Source organism: Podarcis pityusensis (genome assembly GCF_964106645.2).
Source record: "Podarcis pityusensis genome assembly, chromosome: 5".
Lineage (NCBI taxonomy): Eukaryota > Metazoa > Chordata > Lepidosauria > Squamata > Lacertidae > Podarcis > Podarcis pityusensis.
Genome location: NC_138032.1, coordinates 79,968,460 through 79,989,008, shown reverse-complemented (window position 1 = coordinate 79,989,008; position 20,549 = coordinate 79,968,460). Strand labels below are relative to the sequence as shown.

General features: G+C 43.4%; 1 protein-coding gene and 1 long non-coding RNA gene across 7 annotated transcripts in view; both read left to right on the top strand.

Annotated features, from left to right (window-relative positions):
- The window catches only part of SH2D4B (SH2 domain containing 4B), a 92,404-nt gene extending 85,545 nt beyond the window's left edge, over positions 1-6,859 (top strand). For all 6 annotated transcript variants that reach the window (XM_081005033.1, XM_081005036.1, XM_081005032.1 and 3 more), the window contains one exon: positions 5,715-6,859. In XM_081005033.1, the coding sequence (XP_080861159.1) occupies positions 5,715-5,807 (93 nt within the window). In that variant the 3' untranslated portion in view covers positions 5,808-6,859. The remainder of the gene's footprint in view (positions 1-5,714) is intronic.
- A 2,047-nt stretch (positions 6,860-8,906) lies between these two features.
- LOC308478224 lies at positions 8,907-20,485 on the top strand. The gene is made up of 2 exons (XR_013986911.1): positions 8,907-9,821; positions 18,128-20,485. It is a non-coding gene; the product is annotated as an uncharacterized lncRNA (long non-coding RNA).
- Positions 20,486-20,549: the final 64 nt, after the last annotated feature.

The following is a 20,549-nucleotide window of genomic DNA, read 5'->3' as shown; positions in this document are numbered from 1 at the left end:
GGGCATTGTGGGAAATCAATATAGCAGTTGGATTCAACTGTCCAGAGCTGGTCCAAGTGCTGAACCTCCCCCTCCCCGAAAACACACACACACACACACACACACACACACACACTTGACTGCAGGTTCTACATATTAGGGAGAAATGCATATAAATGCCTATGAAAGGGAAAATAAAATTAAAAAACAACCATTCTAGTAGGGGAAATTGTTTGTAAAAATGTGTATATTTTGGGTAAGTGTGCACTAAACTGTTGACAAATGCAGTGCAGCCCAACCCATGCAGCTCCTATCACTTGGGAGCATGTGAAATAGGGGAACAAGCTTAATCCTCTCACAGTCTCCATATACATACTAAATCAGACTATTGGCTCATTCTCAGCTGCTCCCCAATTCCTCTCATCAAGGTTTTGCACGGCCCTGCTACCTGCGTGCCTTTTTAACTGGAGCTGTCGGGGCCTGAGTCAGAGGCTTTGTGAATGCAAAGCACATCGTCAGGCAGTGTAGATAGAGCTATTTTTCATTCTGATGTAATGCTTCTGGGAGAAAGAAGATGGGGAACTGGTACTATACATGATATAGCAAGGGACCTGTGTATTTTGTGCAAAAATGGGGAGGGGAAGAGCCCATCCTTATTAAAGTTCTGTGCCAAGGCAATCCGGGTCCCATATCAGGAAAAGCTCAGTTCATCAAAAGAGATGAGGCAAGTTTATTGATTTTGTGTGATTTCTTTATTTCCCCATAATTTATTATATGGCATTATTTCCCTCTTCATCAGCAAGCAGGGGCAAGGATTATGAGTGCCCTTACCCTGCACCCAAAGGTTGGTAGTCCCAGTTAGACACCCTCCTTTGATTTCTGAGAACCCAACAAGATAGGTGCTTGTTTGTTTGTTTTTAAAAAGACTAACCAACCAGTCAAGAGTTTGAGAGCGTGTCCCCCCATTCAGAACCAGTCTTCCCTATGTGCCAGCTATTTGAAATGGGAGGAAAGCTGACACAGGTGCCATTGGAAACTTTGCTTCCATTGCAAATAGCAGGCTTATGGTTTGTGATTCCAGTTTGTACCATGGCAGATGTAAACGGTTAAAGCTCTCTTTCCCCCTATACAGTGTTACCTCGGGTTACAGACGCTTCAGGTTACAGACTCAAATGCTATGGGTCCCCCTTGTAAAGGAAAAGGCTGCCTCAGCACACAGTTAAAATGAGTTGTGATTTCCTTATATTCCTCTGTCCTCCTGTTGGAAGGCTTGGGAATTCTGACATCACAATGGTAACCTGGGCGATACTGCATACAGTGGTACCTTGGGTTACAGATGCTTCAAGTTACAGACTCCGCTAACCCAGAAATAGTACCTCAGGTTAAGAACTTTGCTTCAGGATGAGAACAGAAATTGCACCGCCGCCGCACGGCGGCAGCAGGAGGCCCCATTAGCTAAAGTGGTACCTCAGGTTAAGAACAGTTTCAGGTTAAGAACGGACCTCCTGAACAAATTGAGTTCTTAACCAGAGGTACCACTGTACCTGTTTTTGCGGTGGAAGGGATTGGTCACCTGCACTAGCAATTGGTTTTGATATTTATTTGTTTTTGTTTTTAAAAAACTTGCAATGCATATGTAATGACATCACTGTCAGCTTGGCCCGAAAATTTCAGCTGATGTTGTCCACATATTTTCAAGCTTATGTTTGCAGCCACAAAAGCTAGAACAAAGATTGGAAGCCTGGGACCCTTCTGCTATTGTCAGCTCCATTCAGCCTGGGTATTGCCTGGGTATGATGGGAGTTGTAGTCCAACAACATCTGAAGGGTCATGGGTCTAGAATCTTGCACTAAAAAGACCATAAAATAAAATAAAATAAATAAAATAAAATAAAATAAAATAAAATAGACAGCTGAGATAGTTGAGAAGCTGAATTGTGGACTCAGTCTCACTTTCTGCAAGCTTCCAGATAGGGATGCACAAATCTACCCATTTTGGTTTATCTTAGTTTCTCATTTTTCCAATCTGAATTTTAAGTTCTCCACATTTCTGTTGGTTTGCGATTTTTTGAAAATTGACCAGTGTGAATTTCTTCGAATGTATACATCTTTGTATGCAATCTTACACAATTCATATTTTTGCAAAGCAGTTTACCTTAAATTAATGCATTTTGGGATGCCATTTTCACTAATATATGCATTTCTATGCACAATTTACGGTAGTATACAATTTTTTTCCTCCATCTTGGCTGGCGAACTGAATTGCAAAATTCAGAGAAGTGTGAATTTCAAAAGAGAACAGTCGTTCAGTTTGAGCATTGCTTCGAAAAGTGCATATTTAGGTGGGCTAACCTTAAAATGGGAACTGAATTGCCTTTCTCTCCCACTGCTCCTTGCAGAATCACAGCATGCACACAACCCTGGGCATAGTTACAGAACCAGCGACAAAAAGTCCTACAAACTTCAGATATAGGGACTGCGGCAAGTTCAGTATCCACCTTCTTTCCCTAGAGTCAAGCTTGCACGAAAACTTTTGTATTTCTCTTCCTCCCAGCTTGCTCATCATAGGCAATAAGAGCACAAGAAAAGCCCATCCATCTAGGGAGGAAGCACAGGGACACCTGTCAAAAGCAAAACGTCCATTAGCCTCTGACATTCAAAATAAAATAGATTGGGATGTCCCCCGATGAGAAAAATCAATGGCTGCAGCTATGACAAGCTTGTTAGAGGACTTGCTTGGCCCCTGAAGTGAGCAGGCAAGTCTCGCTTAATTGTCTGTGGTCAAATGGGAAAGAGATTTAACAGCGCCGTCTTGGGATGTTGCCCCTTCCTTATCTCCCCAGCCACTAACTCCGGTGCCTTTTTCATCTGAGTGCACTCTTAACGATAAATACAGGGAAAAAAAGTCAGAGCCAGCTGTGGTAATGGCAGAAAAATGCAATGGTATACAGGCACCAGCCAGTCTACCTGCTATTATTAAATCTTATATGTATATATATATATAGAGAGAGAGAGAGAGAGTTTATAAAGACCCCAAAGTCAAGTTCTTGTACATTTAAACACAATGCAGAAAATGCTACAGGTAGCCCTCCTGAACCAATGATGTGCAGGTTTGTAGATACAGTGGTACCTCGGGTTACAGACACTTCAGGTTACAGACTCCGCTAACCCAGAAATAGTACCTCGGTTTAAGAACTTTGCTTCAGGATGAGAACAGAAATCGTGTGGCGGTGGTGCGGTGGCAGTGGGAGGCCCCATTAGCTAAAGTGGTACCTCAGGTTGAGAACAGTTTCAGATTAAGAACGGACCTCCAGAACGAATTAAGTTCTTAACCCGAGGTACCACTGTACATTGGTTTTGTATGTGGATATCCTTCAGATGTGTGCTAAAAGCACTTTGCAGAAGCAGGGTTGTGGTTAGGGTCATCATTGGCTGCGTACACACACTTAAAGCACATTCGCCCACCACCTAGAATCCAGGAAACTATGGTTTGTTAGGAGTGCTGGGAACTGTCACACTATGAGAGGTATACTACATTTCACGGGATTCTTTGGGGAAAAGATGTTCTTGAAATGTATGGTGTGTACGCAGCCGTTGCCAGAACTGAGAGACTCCAGTACTTTGCCTGCCTCAGATCTACAATCCAGAGTTCTGTGGGGAGAGGGAATGGCTCTTAAACCAGTTTGTCAGTGGTGCAAATGCATGCCCTCAGTGCCTTATGTCAGTTTTAGATATGTAAAGAGCAAAAGATTGTGTTTCTGGCAACCCACCACCACGACAGCACTGGGGTAGGAGAAGGAATGCTGCCCTTTAGTCTCCCTTAGCAGCTGGAAGAGCACTTTATTTCCTGATTTCATTGCTGAGTGCCACAGCATTAAGAACAGGAGATTAATCTGTGGGGACTAGCAAGCCACTTTCTGTGGCTTGTCCAGCCAGAGGTGGCCTGTGAACTAGCCAGGCCTGTCACAGAGACATATCGTCACCATGGAGCCAAGCAAGGGATCCATATTACACCAGGCAGCTGTGATCATTGTGCCAGGGTCAAGAGTGGCTTTTCCGGGCCATACAATTACATATGCAGTGTATTTGTGTAACTTTACTCCAGTTATCCAGAAACTACACTAGAGAAGAAGGAACTCTTTTACAAGACCCTTGGCATCCTGACATAGGATTGCCTCTTTCTCCATGAAAGTCAGTTTTGCTACTGATTTAAATGGTTTTCCAGGGCCAGATTTAGGTTTGATTAGGCCCTAAGCTGCTGAAGGTAATGGGGCCCTTTTTATGTCCAGCTGTCCTTTGTCAACAACAAATTGTCAAAAAAAAATTGTGTTGAATATATGCTATATGGTAATTTGTGGACCTAATAGGTATCTAAAGCCATTTGCACATAACAAAATATGTATTTTATCAAAGTACATCCAGTTTTTTCCCCTTTAAATTTTTTTAGGGGCCTCCAAGAGAGTGGGGCCCTAAGCTATAGCTTGTTTAGCTTATATGTAAATCCGGCACTGGGTTTTTCTGATCTCCGGCTTTGGTTGTGTGTGCATGCACAATATATATTTGAACAAAACAAACTATACCCCCCCTCCTGTGCACACACACAGACACACAGAGACAAAACCTTTTCAGTTCTCTTGAAGCATCTTAATGTACCAGACATGGCAAAAAGTGAATCTTCAATGAGTAATGGCCTGTAAGCCAGGGCTGTCGAAAATAAATTCATTTTAGAAATGTTTCAGATGATTGCTGTTTATGTATAAGCATCAGATGATCTAGATACAAGTGATTCAATTGCAAACAGGCAGCAGGCAAGAGAACATGCATTTAAAAGGAGGTGGGGCTGGCAGAGGGTGGGGAGGAAGAAACTCATATCCAAGGCAAAGATGAATAGGAATGGGTGAATAATGCATCCTTCGACTTCTGCATGATTAGGCAGTGCCACATCCTAGATGGAGAAAGATAATAGCTGCTATTTCCAGACTGAAAACAAACAATGGTAAGTATGTACATGAGCACCAGTGAGTCTCTTCTCATTGAGCTAAGCTGAGCTGGAATGATTAATCATCCTAGCCATGGTCCCTCCTGCATCCCATGTTTATTTGTGCAGCATGGAGGTAATGAGGTTTTCACGTGAACCTTAGGAGCTGTGCTACATGATTAGCAGGCCGTTAATGACACAGCGCTTGCTTAACTGCAGCACCTCAAACTGCAGGTGAGGGATTAAATGCTCGAATGGTCCCTCATCTCAAAAATGACAACAACATAAAACTTGCCAGTTAAGCTTTCTCCCCAACATGCTAGCTCTGCGTGTGTAGGGAGAGCTTTTTTTATCATCTATTTTAATATCGGAGTGCATTTGAACACCCAGTTGCTATGTCAGAAATAGTTCGCTGCAGTTATAGATACATTATATCAGTCTGCTAATCATGTGGCTGTGAGTCTGTGCATTCCCTCTTTCCTCTTTAGAAAAAAATCCCTTGCTGAGCTGTTAGAAGGCAGAACAGGATGATTAATCACGAAGATCTCCCTCTTCCCCCCACCCCAGATATTAAACACCATGCTAATATGTCTCCTGTCAACTGGTTTAATATGAACTATCAAAAGAATTAAAACACCTTACAGCATGAACCTAGATGTGCTTATGGGACTTCATAAGTGCAGTATATAGTAAGCCATATAGTCATTTCAACATGATTATTTTTCACACTGATGATGCAATTTATTTTCTCTTTCTAGGAAGAAATAATCACATCCTCTGGCGGAGAGTTGCTGCTGGAGCCTTGCAGACAAACAAAGAACCCACCTGATTATAGCCCTTTATTTGAATGACTGTGGAGACTATAGTAAATATTTCTGGAGCACAGAAATAATTAGTGAAATGACTCCACCTTGAGATATAAGATAGCAGCTTATCACCAGCTAATGAATGGCAAATGTTAACCAAGAAAAAGTCTTATGTAGGCAATCCAATTTTTAATTCGCAGCCATTATTTATCTTATTAGCCATTTAAAACTGGAAGCACGAGAAAGCAATTCCTCTACAATTGTACTTCAGAATAGGGTTAAACCACCAGTGATGATAAAAAATCACCCCCCACAAAAATTTCCCTAATAGCTGTAGCAAAAGAGATGGTTGGTAATGGAACTTATTTAGCATATAGTGAGTTGTGGAATTCTCAAAATGGTAGGATTCAGGAGCTAGATGTATGCGACTGAAAAAGATGCAGATTAATGGTATGGCTATGTAGAGATAGGTCTTTTCTAGTCTTCAAACTATGCATGATGTTAGCAGCCCCATTTGCTTAAACCTCGTCTTCCCCAGGTATGCATAAAGTGGGGGTCTGGTTTTTATTTTTACCTCAGTAAGGAGAGCAAAACCATCCTTGCACCCACCACTTTCCTTCCCATAACCTTTCTTCCAGCCAAGCTCAATTCTGGCATCACAGCTTGGTTGAAGAGAAAAGTATTGGGGGTGGAGTCAAAGGTAAGCTATGGGGAAGGGGTTAAGTACCCCCAATCATAGGGGCAGCTCCTGGCTGAAACCAACGTGGCAGTGGCTGTTACATGTGCCTTGAGCCTATACAGAGAGTGGAAAGGGAGACCAGCGTTTATACATTTCACAGTCCTTTAGCAGGGGCGTTACAGCCATTAGACCCTCCTCCCCTTTCCCAGAATGGCTTCCTCACACTGCTTGCCTACCATCCCATTATAAAGAGGGATTTCCCTTTCAACAGGCCTTGACTTGTATGCAGGATTGAATTGTCAAGTGTAAAAGTGTACATATTGCCACCTGGCAAATATTGGAGGATAAAACATACCGACTTCTAAGTTGCACTCATTACCAACTTTTTATAAGGAGCAATAAACACTTGTGAAACATCGGCATGTTATGGATATTTTTGCTTTTGCTTTTATTTAGCTAGGAAAATCTCTTCCTTCTGTCCCTCTTTGTTTTCAATAACAAGCCTATATGGGCAACTGTACTCATGCATTTTTATACTTTGTACCAAGCCTCAGTTATGATGACAAATAACATTATGACTGTGTGATACTTTGGTGAGTTTTTCATTGGAATATGAAAGGATCTGATTTATTTCCATCTTCTCCCCTCCTCAGATTTACCCTATAAAAATTGTTAGAACTATCTGACTATTAAAAACTGAGAAAATAATAAAACTAAAACACTGGCAGCACAAATAGAGAGAAAGGACTGACACTGCAGCCTAAAAGATATCAGAAAAAGGGCTTTAGATTGTTTTCTAAAAAGTCATCAGCAGGAACTAACATTTTGGACTTGTAAGGGAAGGCGTTTGACAAGGGAGGGGTCACCACAAAGAAGACCCTGCTTCTGCCACACAGCATAAATCTGCCACCTTCAGCAAATATCCATTTGAGAATCTCAAAATCTGTAAACTCATGGTGGAAAAAGCAGTCTCTATATTTTTCCAGTTTTGGGCCATTTAGGGCAGGAATAGGAAATATGTGACCCTTCAGATGCTGCTGGATTACAAATTCCACGATCCCTGACCAGTGGCCATGTCTAGCATCAAGAGAGCTACTGGTTCACTACAACTTATTAGGTCTTAAATGTCAACACAAATACTTTCTATTTAGCCTACATCAGGGCCGAGGAACCCGCGGCCCTCCATATGTTGGACCATAATTCCCATCATCCTTGGCCGTTTTCTGTTTGAACTGGGAAATATTATTTATATCCCACGTTAGGGTTTAAATAGAGAGCCAGTGTGGTGTAGTGGATAAGAGTGGTAGTCTCGTAATCTGGGGAACCGGGTTAGCGTCTCCGCTCCTCCACATGCAGCTGCTGGGTGACCTTGGGCTAGTCACACTTCTCTGAAGTCTCTCAGCCCCACTCACCTCACAGAGTGTTTGTTGTGGGGGAGGAAGGAAAAGGAGAATGTTAGCTGCTTTGAGACTCTTTAAGGGGAGTGAAAGGCGGGATATCAAATCCAAATCCAAACTCTTTTTCTTCTTCTTCTTCTAAATAAAGGCCATATAGGTGACCTGCATTAAACAATAAAGATAACAATAACATTAGGAACAACAAGCAAGCATCTCTTATATCAAAGCATTAAAAAAGAAGAAATAACAGTAAGGTGTTAACAAAAACCGTAAAATCATAATGAAAAGTGGACAAATCGAACTTCTGCTACTCCCAAGATTCCCCCCCCCCAAATAAAAAGACTTTGACCACCTTAAGCCACAGCTGAAGAAACCTCCTTGAGCACGAGTCTCCTTTCTGAAGGCTGAGATGTTCAGAGCACTCCCTCATAAGATGGCGTGAGTACATGGGAAGGGAAGTATTGAAGGGGGAAAGGCAAGGACATGAATGGGAGCCAAGTTGTTGCATATGAATTCCTCTCAGCCCCAGCCAGCATGGCCAATGATGAGAGATAATGGGAGTAGTAGTCTGGGAGAATCAAAGGTTGCCCACCTGATTTAGAAATTTGACGGTCAACACCAGAGCAATTGGCATTGGGCTAAGAAACCAACTGGATGGCAGAGGATCGCCTTCAGACTTGATGTTCCAGGCTTCCTGCAGCCAATCCTGGTTAATAATTAGGCATCTTCTGCATTCTGGATGCTCTTCAGAGATGGCTTCATGTAGAACACTTCCAGCAGGAAGAAACCAAAGGATGCATGACAGTGACCAGATCATTCTCCTTCAGGAGAGGGCACTGATGATCACTCAACTGAAGGCAGTGAAAGGCATCTCTACCAACAGATGCTTGTTGACGTGCCATGATCAGAGCAGAGGTCAAGAGTAACCCCCAAACAGAGAACAGCTTGCAGAAAGTTTGGTCTCCATCCCATCTCCCTTGCCATTTCCTAATGAACATATATGGGACAGCAGTGTGATTTTTCATTTGGTAATCCATTTTCATTTTCCCCCAGTCTGCATTTCATGCATGCCTCATATTTTAGGTTTTACCTGGCTTTAAAATAAATTCCTTGTAAGTTCTCTGGCAAATGAAATTACCGGCTGGAAAACTGCAATTTCATCTTGAGAGTTTTAGTATGCTAATACTATGCTCAGGATTCTCAAATAAAGGAATTGCTTTTTTTTCCAGAGTCCCAAAGAATTAATGAAAAACAGTCAGCCAACTCACAGAGTACCAGAAAGGAAAACCTTGACAATATATAACCAGAAACAGCAGCCGTATAATAAAGTGGAACTTAACCGAAGATAAATTTCAAAGGAAACAAAAAGAGATCATAGCAGGGAAGAATTTAAAACAGCAGAAGCCTTACTTGGAAAAGATGTAGAGCCACTGCTAATACTCTGGGGGTGGGTTGGGGAGCAAATTAGAAGGGGGTGCATTTTACTAAGATTATATGTGTGTATTGTTGAATCTGAGAAAACAAACAAGCCCTTAAAAGCTAAACAGTGTGTAGGAGGTAAACAGGGAGGAAAATGATTTTGCAAAGTTTTACCTGAGTTTACCAGAGACTTTGTGATATGTCTCTCTGTGATATATACACACACACAGAAATGCACACAGTGCTTTTTGTGATGGTACTCACCTGTACGGAATCTTTCTTTCTTTCTTTCTTTCTTTCTTTCTTTCTTTCTTTCTTTCTTTCTTTCACTGCCATTGGCAGCCATTTTGTACTGGCGCCCACAGCACTTTTATCAATAATTACTCTGCTTGAGAACCTTACAGCTTACGGCTTCTGGAGGAGGACATAGCTGAAAGCAGTCCTGAACAGGAGGGCAAAGATACAAAGCAACATTTTGTCGCCAGTCCCAGTTGTATACTCTACTAGCAACCTTTATCCCCAACCAGGAAGAAAGCCACTTCCCCACCACTCTTTATCATATTGGTGAGTATAACTGCTAGTTCTGCTTTCTGTCTGGGGTGGAAGGCTTTTGAAGATTACATGGGAAAGTTACCCAGTTGCCCTAGTGTGGTTGCACTCCATGGATTTGCTTTGTGCTGTTCGCCACAAATTTCAATAGAACCTCAGTGGGTCATAGATGTCAGAAGTTTAGTTTTTCAAACACAGAAGTTAGAGTTCATCACCAGGGCCCTGAAAGAATCAGCTGCAGTTCAGGAGGGATCCTTGCATAAATTCCACGCCCTTGCATTGAATTATGTGCCTACCTGTTCATTGTTGTTTCATTTCCTTCATTGTTTGGGTTTACAATATTACGGCAATGCCCAACACATCCATGTTCATAATTTACTACCCCAGCTATAGTTAGCATTGCATTCAAGGGGCTTTGCATTCTGTGGATTTCCATTAGGCGCCTCCCTGCCAAAAGATCTTGTCACTGAGATCTCTGGGAATTTATTACTAGACACTTATGTAGTTTTATTTTTACAGGAAAACAGACTCCAGTCATAAAGGGAAATTTGTTAATTCTTATAGGCACGGACCACCCACTTCCAATTTTATGTGTGTAATAGGAAGCTCACAAATATAAAAACCAGGGTTGCACCACTGACATGTACGCTATTGTGATGTGTTTTCAATATTTTGTTGGGAACCACCCAGAGTGGATGGAGGCAACCCATTGAGATGGGCAACATATAAAAAGAAGAAGAGGAAGAGGAAGAGGAAGAGGAGGAGGAGGAGGAGGAGGAGGAGGAGGAGGAGGAGGAGAAATTGTTGTTGTTTACTAGGGTTACAGCAGATGATGGTTAGCAGCTCATCCATGTTTATGGCATCTTTTGTATCTGTGGGGCAATACCTACTTGGGCAAGGGAGTGAGAAGAAGCTCTGCACTTATGTAAATCTTTTTTGGGGTGTCTCTGTGTGTGGATGATTAATAGCTATTCAGCTTCATCAGCTAACCAGCCTATATAAAAGTCAGTTCTGGCATCTTATTTCCCGTACCTCCCACAGGCCAAATTTGACAGATGGGTGGGGCTGCTCACCTGTCAACATTACAATGACATCACCTAGTTGTTGGACTTCAAAACACAGTGCAAGGCTCTTTGTAAGCTGGCATGACACTTTAAAGTCCTGCCAACCAGCTGATCGCCAGAACTTCAGAAGCATCGTACACGGGGCTCTTGAAGATTGGCAGCACTCCAAAAGCTCCTTTTGGCCCGGCCCAGCTGCCTTTTTATCTGCCCACATATTGGCAGGTAGGCCTGGCTTGGACAAAATGGCATAGTGGTCCAAATGGGGGGGGGGGGCTGGCAATGAGGTCTACAGGCCAGAGTTTCCTTACTCTGATCTAGTACAACCCAGAATCAGAACTGAGTGCAGAGCTAGTTAGAAAGGCAGACCCTCCAAGTGTCCTTATCTTCCAAGAACAGTCCTGGATTTACAGAAGTCATCCCAGTTTCTGATTTGATTCAGGAATGTCCCGTTTTTCCTTAGGACATTCTTATTTTCATCAGAGAAATTTTTGGAGGGTATGGAAAGGAGCCAGCTCAATTCTCAGTGTCTTTCACTGAGTTCCACAGACTGGCTTCTACTGACAGAGACTCACGTGGTGGGTCATTGGAAAGTTTTAGATAAGCAGCCTTTGATCCACCCCATTTTAAATGAATTAATGAAAGATTGATTGATACATTGAATGAATAAGAAAACAACACACTAGAGCAGGGGTAGCCAATGTGGTGCTCTCCAAATATTATGGACTACAACTTTCATAATCCCTCACTTTTGGCTGTGCTGAATGGGGCAGATGGGAGTTGAAGTCCAGCATCTGAAACACTCCACAGCGGCGACCTCTGCATTAGGACTTGGGTGATGGCAGCCTGGTTGACAGGAAAATAACAGCCTCCATGTGGACAAACACCACATGGACAAAGTCCACGTCCCAGATTAGAACTGGGAAATGGAGACAATAGAACTGGGAAACAGATACAATAGATCCACAACAGAAAAGCCATGGAGCCAAAGAAAAAAGATAAAAGGATGCATTCACAATTGATGTAAATTCACTTACACTTCCTTAACTTATAGCTGAAATTACCTCAGCTTGAATCAAGTGAGTGTCTATAGATAATGGTTTCTGTTATACAAACACAGGCCTTTATAGAGTAATACATTCTAATGGAATCCCTATATATCATTGTGGCTTTAAGTCTCACCTAATAAATCCTTCTCTCCTAAGATTTTATATTCTGTTGCATCACAGCTTTGTGTTAAGGTGAAAAGTGCCTCTCTTTAATTTTCAAAGAATGATCTCTTCCTTCCTCTTATTTTTTTTATAGGAATGTATTCATTGATATCATTTATTGGCTGGTACCTGTTGTTCCCAGGCCTGCAGAAGCTTGACATTCTTTTGTCCCATGTACACACTATACCTTTGAACCACATCCCTCCCTCCAAAGATTTCTGGGCACTGTAGTTTATCCCTCACAGATTTAGAACTCCCAGCAAGCCTTAACAAACTACAGTACCCAGAATTCTTTGAGGGGGGAAAGTATTAGGAAAATTTATATCCCATATGGTCTCAGAATGGGTTACACACTCAGTTAAAATAATAAAATGACAAAATACAAACAACATATCCAATTCAAATTAAATAAACCAGCATTGTTAGGCAAAGGCCTGGATAAAAATAATGGTTATCACCCACTGTTGGAACCCACCTGGTGTCTGTGATTATCTAATCTCAGGGAACAACACATTCCAGAGCTGTGGTGTTGCTATCAAGAAGACCCTACATAGGACTTTTTCTGTGTGAGACTTAAGCTGCCCTTGAGCTTCTCGTATGCTATTTAAATGGGTGTAGGTAAAAAAAGGTAAAGGTAAAGGACCCTTGGACAGTTAAGTCCAATCAAAGGTGACTATGGGGTGTGGTGCTCATCTCAGTTCAGGCTGAGGGAGCTGGTGTTTGTCCACAGAGAACTTTCCAGGTCATGTGGCTAGCATGACTAAACCACTTCTTGCACAACACGAACCGTGATGAGTGTCAGAGCGCATGGAGATGCTGTTTACCTTCCTGCTGCAGCGGTACCTATTTATCTACATTCACTGGTATGCTTTCAAACTGCTAGATTGGCAGAAGCTGGGACAAAGCAATGAGAGCTCACCCAGTTGCGTGAATTCGAACTGCCAACCTTCTGATCGGGAAGCCCAAGATGCTCGGTGGTTTGGACCACAGTGACTAACTGTGTTGCAGTGATGCCAACAAGAGTGTCAGAATTTCAGCCCAGAGTGGGGAATCAAGTCATCGATTTAACAGATGTCCAGTGAGGTTTAAGCATGGATGCCATTACCAAGCCCTGTGGAGAACTGCAAAGGGACCATCTGCTATAGTTCAAGAGACCTCCTTGCATCATTAAGCCAGAGTAGGCTGTGTGATTTCCCTGACCCCTGTGAAAACTTCCAAGACATGCTTCCTCAATGGTTTGAGATCTGGTAATAAGAACTGTACATGTATAGGTTCTGTACATGTAACCCCACTTTTTGGGGTTCCTTATGGTGTAGTCTAGTTGTACCATTTGCACAAACACACACAGAGGAATAGGAACAAGACAGGAGCACAAGTCTGTTTCCATCACATTGTAATATATGGCAGATCCTTATAAAAGGCCATGATTCCTGGAGCATGTTCTTTTCTTGTTGGTCACTGTGAGGAGATTTCACCCCTCCCATACCCAAGAATCTCCTGATCATCTCCTGATGGTCTCTGCTGACTCTCCAGAGAGAAGGAGGCGTGTCCTGCCTATCTACTTATTCTGCCCAGCAACATATCTGTGTGTGTGAGAGAGAGTCAGTCAGTCAGTGTATCGGAGAGAGTGAGAGTTGGAGATCCTAGAGATTAGGTTGCTGCTAAGAGCAGCTGCAGACTCTCAGTGTAGCATTGATTTATGCTTAGAATATTCAGCTCTGTATATAGTTTTGTATCATAGTTGTAGTTACAGAATAAAAGGAAAATATTCTACAGAGCTGCTCTCCGAGTGGTTTATACTCTGCAAGACTCTGCAAAACTCTGCTGCGCAACGACTGTATTATTGAGACAGTGAATCCGGTGCTCTCAGCTCTGAGCTGTGAGTCCACAGCACTGTGACCGTTTCCTGTGAGAAGGAGGTCTCTGGCGGTGCTACCCAGCTCGCCTAGCCCAGTCGGGGTTGAGGTGCAAGAGTCCAGTTGGTGCACTGGCTCTAGGGCGATGCTGACATCGGTTATGGGCCCAGTCGTTGTTCCAGTCGTCTGACCTGGTGTTGTTCCAGTCATCCCAGGCGTCCCAGGCGTCCCAGTCGCCAGAGGTTTCTGTTGCTGATTGCCGGACGGTGGAACGGACGCTGCATGCTGGACTGATTTGCGGTGCCCAGAAGCAGAGCTGTTTTGGAGCAGAGTGTTCAAGCTGCCGCTGTTGCTCTTGCTGCTGCTTGATTTATGGAGGTATGTTGCTGACTGCCAAAGGAAGAAGATAGCATCCCTGTTTGCCTGTTAATTGCGCTCTGAGTGGGAGAGAGAGTGGCTGAGGGAGTCAAGGCTTTATCTGTGTTGCACGAGGGAAGTGTCTTGCTCTAAGTAATAGCAGACATGGCCTGTGCACATTCTGGCCAGATGGCTCTGTCCTTTCCTCTCCTCACGCCTGAAACCTATGCAGTTTGGCAAGTAAAGATGAAAGCGCTTTTACAGAGGGAAAAGCTATTTCACACGATAGAAGATGACCCTCCAGATAAGGATGATGATGATTGGGCTGAGTGGCATGCTGCAGATATGAAAGCCCGAGGGACAATTATTTTGAGTGTTTCAGACCACTTGCTGGTGAACTTAGAGGGTCAAGAGACTGCACAAGCTGTTTGGCATAAGTTGAGAGATATGCATCTGAGGCAGAATGCTGGTTCCAGTGTGATTTTCTTTAAGAAGCTGTGCAGGCTGCAGTTGGAGAAAGGTGGTGATTTGCCTAGCCATCTATCTCAATTAAAGTGTCTCAGACAGGACCTTGTTCAGCGAGACCTGGCTATTTCAGAGGCTGTGTTTGCAATGCTGATGATCAATAGCCTAGATGAGTCTTATGATGGAGTGGCTGCCCAGATTTCCACAATGCCTTCTGACCGGCTAACAGAAGATTATGTGTCTAGCGTGCTCTTGAATGAGTGGGATCGCAGACAGGCTGTTAGAGAAAGCCGGGACTGTGCTGTTAAAAATGTGCTTGAAAATGTGCCTGAGTCTTCAGCAGGGGAAAGTGAAAGTGAAACTGTTGCTGTTAAAGCTTTGAAATTGAAGCGGTGCTTTTCGTGTGGAGCACAAGGCCATTTGAGTTTCCAGTGTAAGAAGTCTTCAAAGAAGAAGGGAAACTTCAGAGGCAGAGGGGGAGGAGGACGAAATCCCCATGCACCTGCTACTCCAAAGGCCTTGATCTCTCGCTGTTCCAGTCAACGTGGGTGGAGTTTCTTCGTGGTCGACTCTGGCTGTTCAAACCACGTGGCCAAAGATAAGAATCTCTTTGTTCAGCTTGAGAAGCAAGAGAAAGAAATTCATCAAGCAGATGGGACAGTTCTCACAAGTATGGCTCAGGGAACTGTGTTCTTAAAGAGCCTGAATGCAACTATTAAGAATGTCCTGTATGCGCCTGATATTCAGGACAATTTGTTGAGTGTTTCCCAGCTTGATCGTCAAGGGTTTAAGGTGGTGTTTGCTAAATCTCGCTGTGAAATTCTTAGAGATGGCAAGCTCATTCTGTATGCAAAATGTGTAAATGGGTTGTACCAATTGCCTTTTGTTTCAGGTACAGGCACTGCAGAAGCAACTGAGAAAGAGTGTTGCAATTTAACTGTAGATAAGAATGAGAAGTTGCATGACCAATGTATTCATTATTACCATCGCGTTTATGGTCATTTGAATTTCCAGGCTGTGGCAAAAATGCCTGATATGGTTCAGGGTATGAAGTTGAAAGAATGTCCCTACCACATGAAATGTGTTTCTTGTGCAGAGAGTAAGGCAAGGCAAGCTCCCAAAGGTACAGAGTCTGGGAGAGAGGCCAAGAAACCATATGAAGTCATTCATGCAGACTTAGTGGGGCCTCTAGCGCTCTCTAGAGGCAATTCAAGGTTTTTCATGGTTCTGATAGACTCCTATTCGAAATGTGTTTGGGTCTATATGCTGCAGAAAAAGGCTGAAGCCTTTACCAAGTTTCGTCAGTTTTGTAAATGGCTCAGAAATGTACATAATGAGAATGTACGTTTTCTTTTCACAGACAGGGGTGGAGAGTTTTGTTCAGAAGAGTTTGAGAGTTTTCTTTGAGCATAGGACAGCCACGCCCAGATCACCCTGGCAGAATGGTTTATGTGAGAGAGTAAACCAGACCCTGCAGCAAGGAATCAGAACGCTGTTACATGATTCGGGGCTGCCCAATCCCTTTTGGGCTGAAGCTCTTTCGTTTTTCTGTCATGTGTATAACAGGAGATACCAGTCTAGTGTAAATTGCACCCCATATGAGATGCTTCACGGAAGAAAGCCATGTGTAAAGCATTTTAAAATTTTTGGTTCGAAGGTTTGGGTGCACACCTCGCAGGGTGACAAACTGAGCAAGCGTGGAGAACATGGTGTTTTCCTAGGAAATGAGAAAGGGTCTTATCGTGTTCTGATCACAGACACGAAAACCATAAGGCTGACCAGGAGTATTGATGACAATCCACAATGGGACAGAGTTGGCGTTTTTCAGTGCCATCCCATTTGTGATGATGGTGCAAAAGGGGCAAAGAAAGTTAAGAGGGAGGCAAGTGTTGTTGGTGATGATAATCCTGATGCCAATGTAGTTCCAGATGATGGCACAGATTATCAGAGCACAAAAGCCTCAGGTGAGTCTGACGCTGACTCAGACTTAGCAGCTTCATATACTTTAGCTCCCCATTCTCCCAAAGAGGAGGAAGCACCAGAACAAGAGGATCAGAGAGTTCTGCGCAGGTCCGAGAGAACAACCAAGGGTGTACCACCGAAAAGGTTTTCTGAAGAGTTTGCAAAGACTGCGGTCACGAGCAACTCTGGTGGGGTTTTCAAACCTAGCATGAAGTGTGCTGAGAGTAGTAGCACAAAACGCTTTATTTATTTCCTTACCTGATATTTAAAGGAAAGCGTGTATTTGAGTTCTGAAAATGGTTTGTTCAAATCTGCCTAATTAGAAATGTCAATTTGTATCTGAGAGGAAGAAATGTGTGTGAAGATTTTTCCAGAAGCTGCTTATTCAATGGTATTGTAAAAGTGTTTTATATGCCGGGAGAGAGATACCTGCAGATATGTTAACCAAGGTTGTAAGCAGAGAACAACTTTTGGAGTGTATGTGCAAATTGCAGTTATGTTAAAGATTCTTGAATGGTCGGATGAAATGGGGGAGGATGAGGAGATTTCACCCCTCCCATACCCAAGAATCTCCTGATCATCTCCTGATGGTCTCTGCTGACTCTCCAGAGAGAAGGAGGCGTGTCCTGCCTATCTACTTATTCTGCCCAGCAACATATCTGTGTGTGTGAGAGAGAGTCAGTCAGTCAGTGTATCGGAGAGAGTGAGAGTTGGAGATCCTAGAGATTAGGTTGCTGCTAAGAGCAGCTGCAGACTCTCAGTATAGCATTGATTTATGCTTAGAATATTCAGCTCTGTATATAGTTTTGTATCATAGTTGTAGTTACAGAATAAAAGGAAGATATTCTACAGAGCTGCTCTCCGAGTGGTTTATACTCTGCAAGACTCTGCTGCGCAACGACTGTATTATTGAGACAGTGAATCCGGTGCTCTCAGCTCTGAGCTGTGAGTCCACAGCACTGTGACCGTTTCCTGTGAGAAGGAGGTCTCTGGCGGTGCTACCCAGCTCGCCTAGCCCAGTCGGGGTTGAGGTGCAAGAGTCCAGTTGGTGCACTGGCTCTAGGGCGATGCTGACACACTGTACTCGTTGAGAAACTTTAATTGGTGGTGTGTGTGATCACTCACACACATTTGCAGTATGCAAAATTAATTTCTCCCTGGAGTTCCCAGTAATAATATCAGTTGACAGAGTATGACTAGACAAACTACATTATTGGTTTGCAGATGAAACATAATAATAAATTAGTATCTGTGTACTCGTACACATTAGACTATGTTTGGAGGTCATGACTGCTTTGAAATGCCTGGTGTGTGTGTGTGTGTGTGTGTGTGTGTGTAATTGCCAAACATAGACCATCAACCACACATTGTATAGTCTGTGCTTCTTTTTTCCTTTCTTTTTCTTGCAGATCCAGGAAGGCAGAAGAACAGGAAGTTAATTACTCTCCTGGTGGTCTCCATACATAGGTGGTGAGCTGCACATTTGGCTTGGTGGGTCACAAGTTTACTGGATTAATATATCTTGTAGAGTTGGACAGGGGTTTCCAAAAATTTGAGGCCACTGGGCACATCTGGATTTTTGAAAAGGTGCCTTGGGCAACAGTCACAAAATGGGTCCCGTGGAGGTGTGGTGTAACACAAAATGGATTCTCTGGGGTGCATATGAGAAGCTGAGCAAGTGTTCACATAAAATGAGCAGGAAGGAAGAAACAGTCTCTCATGCATTCTGGATATTTAGCCTATTTATTTTCATGGGTGCTATACGAGGTACTGGTGGGGGGCACACTGGTGCCTGCAAGCACTGCATTGGTGGCTCCTGTGGTCATATAGCTCCATATTTCAGCTGGGATTGAAAGAGCTACTTAGGAACACAGGAAACTACTTTATACCATGTCAAACTATTGGTCCATCTCACTCAGTATTGTTGACACTAATAGGTGGCAGCTCTCAAAGGTTCCTGGACATGCAAAGTGTGTGCCCTATCACTCGGCTGTGGCCCTTCATCTTTATAGACATCAGGGTTAGCCATACCATGTTGAGGTGATTTGTTTTGGATGGCACAACAAAGGTGAAGGAAAAGATGAAGGCTGGCATGTATGTCTGAATTGCATCAAAATATGTTTTAATGAGGAGAGGTCTCTGTTACAGGCACCAAGATGTCTTGGACCCCCACCATTAATTATCCTCTGCTACAGCACTCTTTGGCAAAGGCCCTAATCTGGATATCACCACCAGCAAAAAATAGAGCCTTTCCTGCTGTTTTTAGGAAAGGCAGAAAAACAAATTTGTCAAGAAAGGTTTTTGGCCTGCAGACCAGGATTTCATATTGTAGTGATGGTTGTAATGCAGTTTAATGATGTGATTCATTTTTTTTTTAAATATTAAAAAATGTATGTATTTAACTATGATTTGATCTGTTGGGGGAACTTTTTCAAGCTGATGGAGATGTGGAATATATATTTGGTCCAGTACTTGAGGGCATAAGCCTGCAGTTTGCAGAACTTGTTGAGAGTCTAATAGCCTAAAAATATTCTAGCCATCAAGGAGACAGTCAAGGTGGATTGGAAAGGCTTGGCTGCATGATCTGTAGGTTACGATTTACAGATGAATTAAGAGACATACTTTCTATCCCTCTCTCCCAATCTATTAATAATGAAAGACGTTCACAACAATAAAGGAGAAACTTGCCTGCTGGCTAATATACAGTTTGTAAATGTAATACTGTCTTTGCCTGCCTGCCTGCCTGAGGAACTTTTCACTTCATTCTTTTCTCTCTCTCTTTTGTAATTGATGATCACTTGCATTGTCTTTTATATTTTTTTTAAGAAATCAATTTCCTGCATGTTTCATTTTATATCAACAGTGAATCGATGGAACTTTAATGCAAGTGAAGCTTCAGTCTGGATTAATGCCCTTTTCTCTGTTTCAGTATGAAGCCCACACTTCCAAGCCTGGGAGTAGAAGAACCTCCGCATACTTGTCTTCAGATGGTAGCAGTGCGGTTGGACTTCCTGTTAAGGTTCTAGGCCAGGGATGGGGAACCTCAGGCCTGGAGACCAAATATCCCTGGAGACCACTCTCTGATCCTCCTAACTCTCCACAGGCCACACCATTCACCTGTCCTGCTTTGCAACTTCCTTGAGTTCTTTTGACTGGCTGGAATGTGTCCCTGAACTCAGATGATATTATGGACTAGCTGGATGCAGAGGAGTGGTGGGAGGCACCAGCTGGGGAAGCCCCAAGGGAACTTCCAGGGGAGGAAGGCTCAGAGCCAGGGGATTGGTGGTGGGATGACAATGAGTGATCAGAAGCAGAAGAGGGAGCAGATTGGGAGGAGGAGGTGTCAGGTGCTGAAGAGGCAACAAGGTTGAGTGAGCAGGAAGAGACTGTGGTAGAGAGCAGTCCAGATGCAGAAGCAGAAGCGGAGGCTGAAGAGGAGGGGGGGGGGCAAGAGGCAGAGAGGAGACAGGCTGCTGAAGAAGCCACAGAGTCTCCTGGTTCTGCTTTTACCAGCTCCCCTCTACCCTGGTCTCACAAAACACAGAGAGGAATGAAGAGGGCGAAGCAAGGAGAGACAAGATGACGAAGCCTTAGGCTGATGGGGAAGGAATCAGCAGAGGAGCCTTAGAGAGAGGTGGGAAGGCAGGGGACTTCAGTCCTTGAAACTGCCTCATTGGGGCAAGACGTACTGGGAGAGTCGCTGTGAGTACTAGGCCTGTGTTGTTTTTGGCTTCTTTGAATAAAGAGTTAACTTCACTGACACCAAATGGTTTATTGCTGACCCAGTTCCTGACTGCTGATGCTTCTTGCCTGAATGGAGGAGGGGGAAAA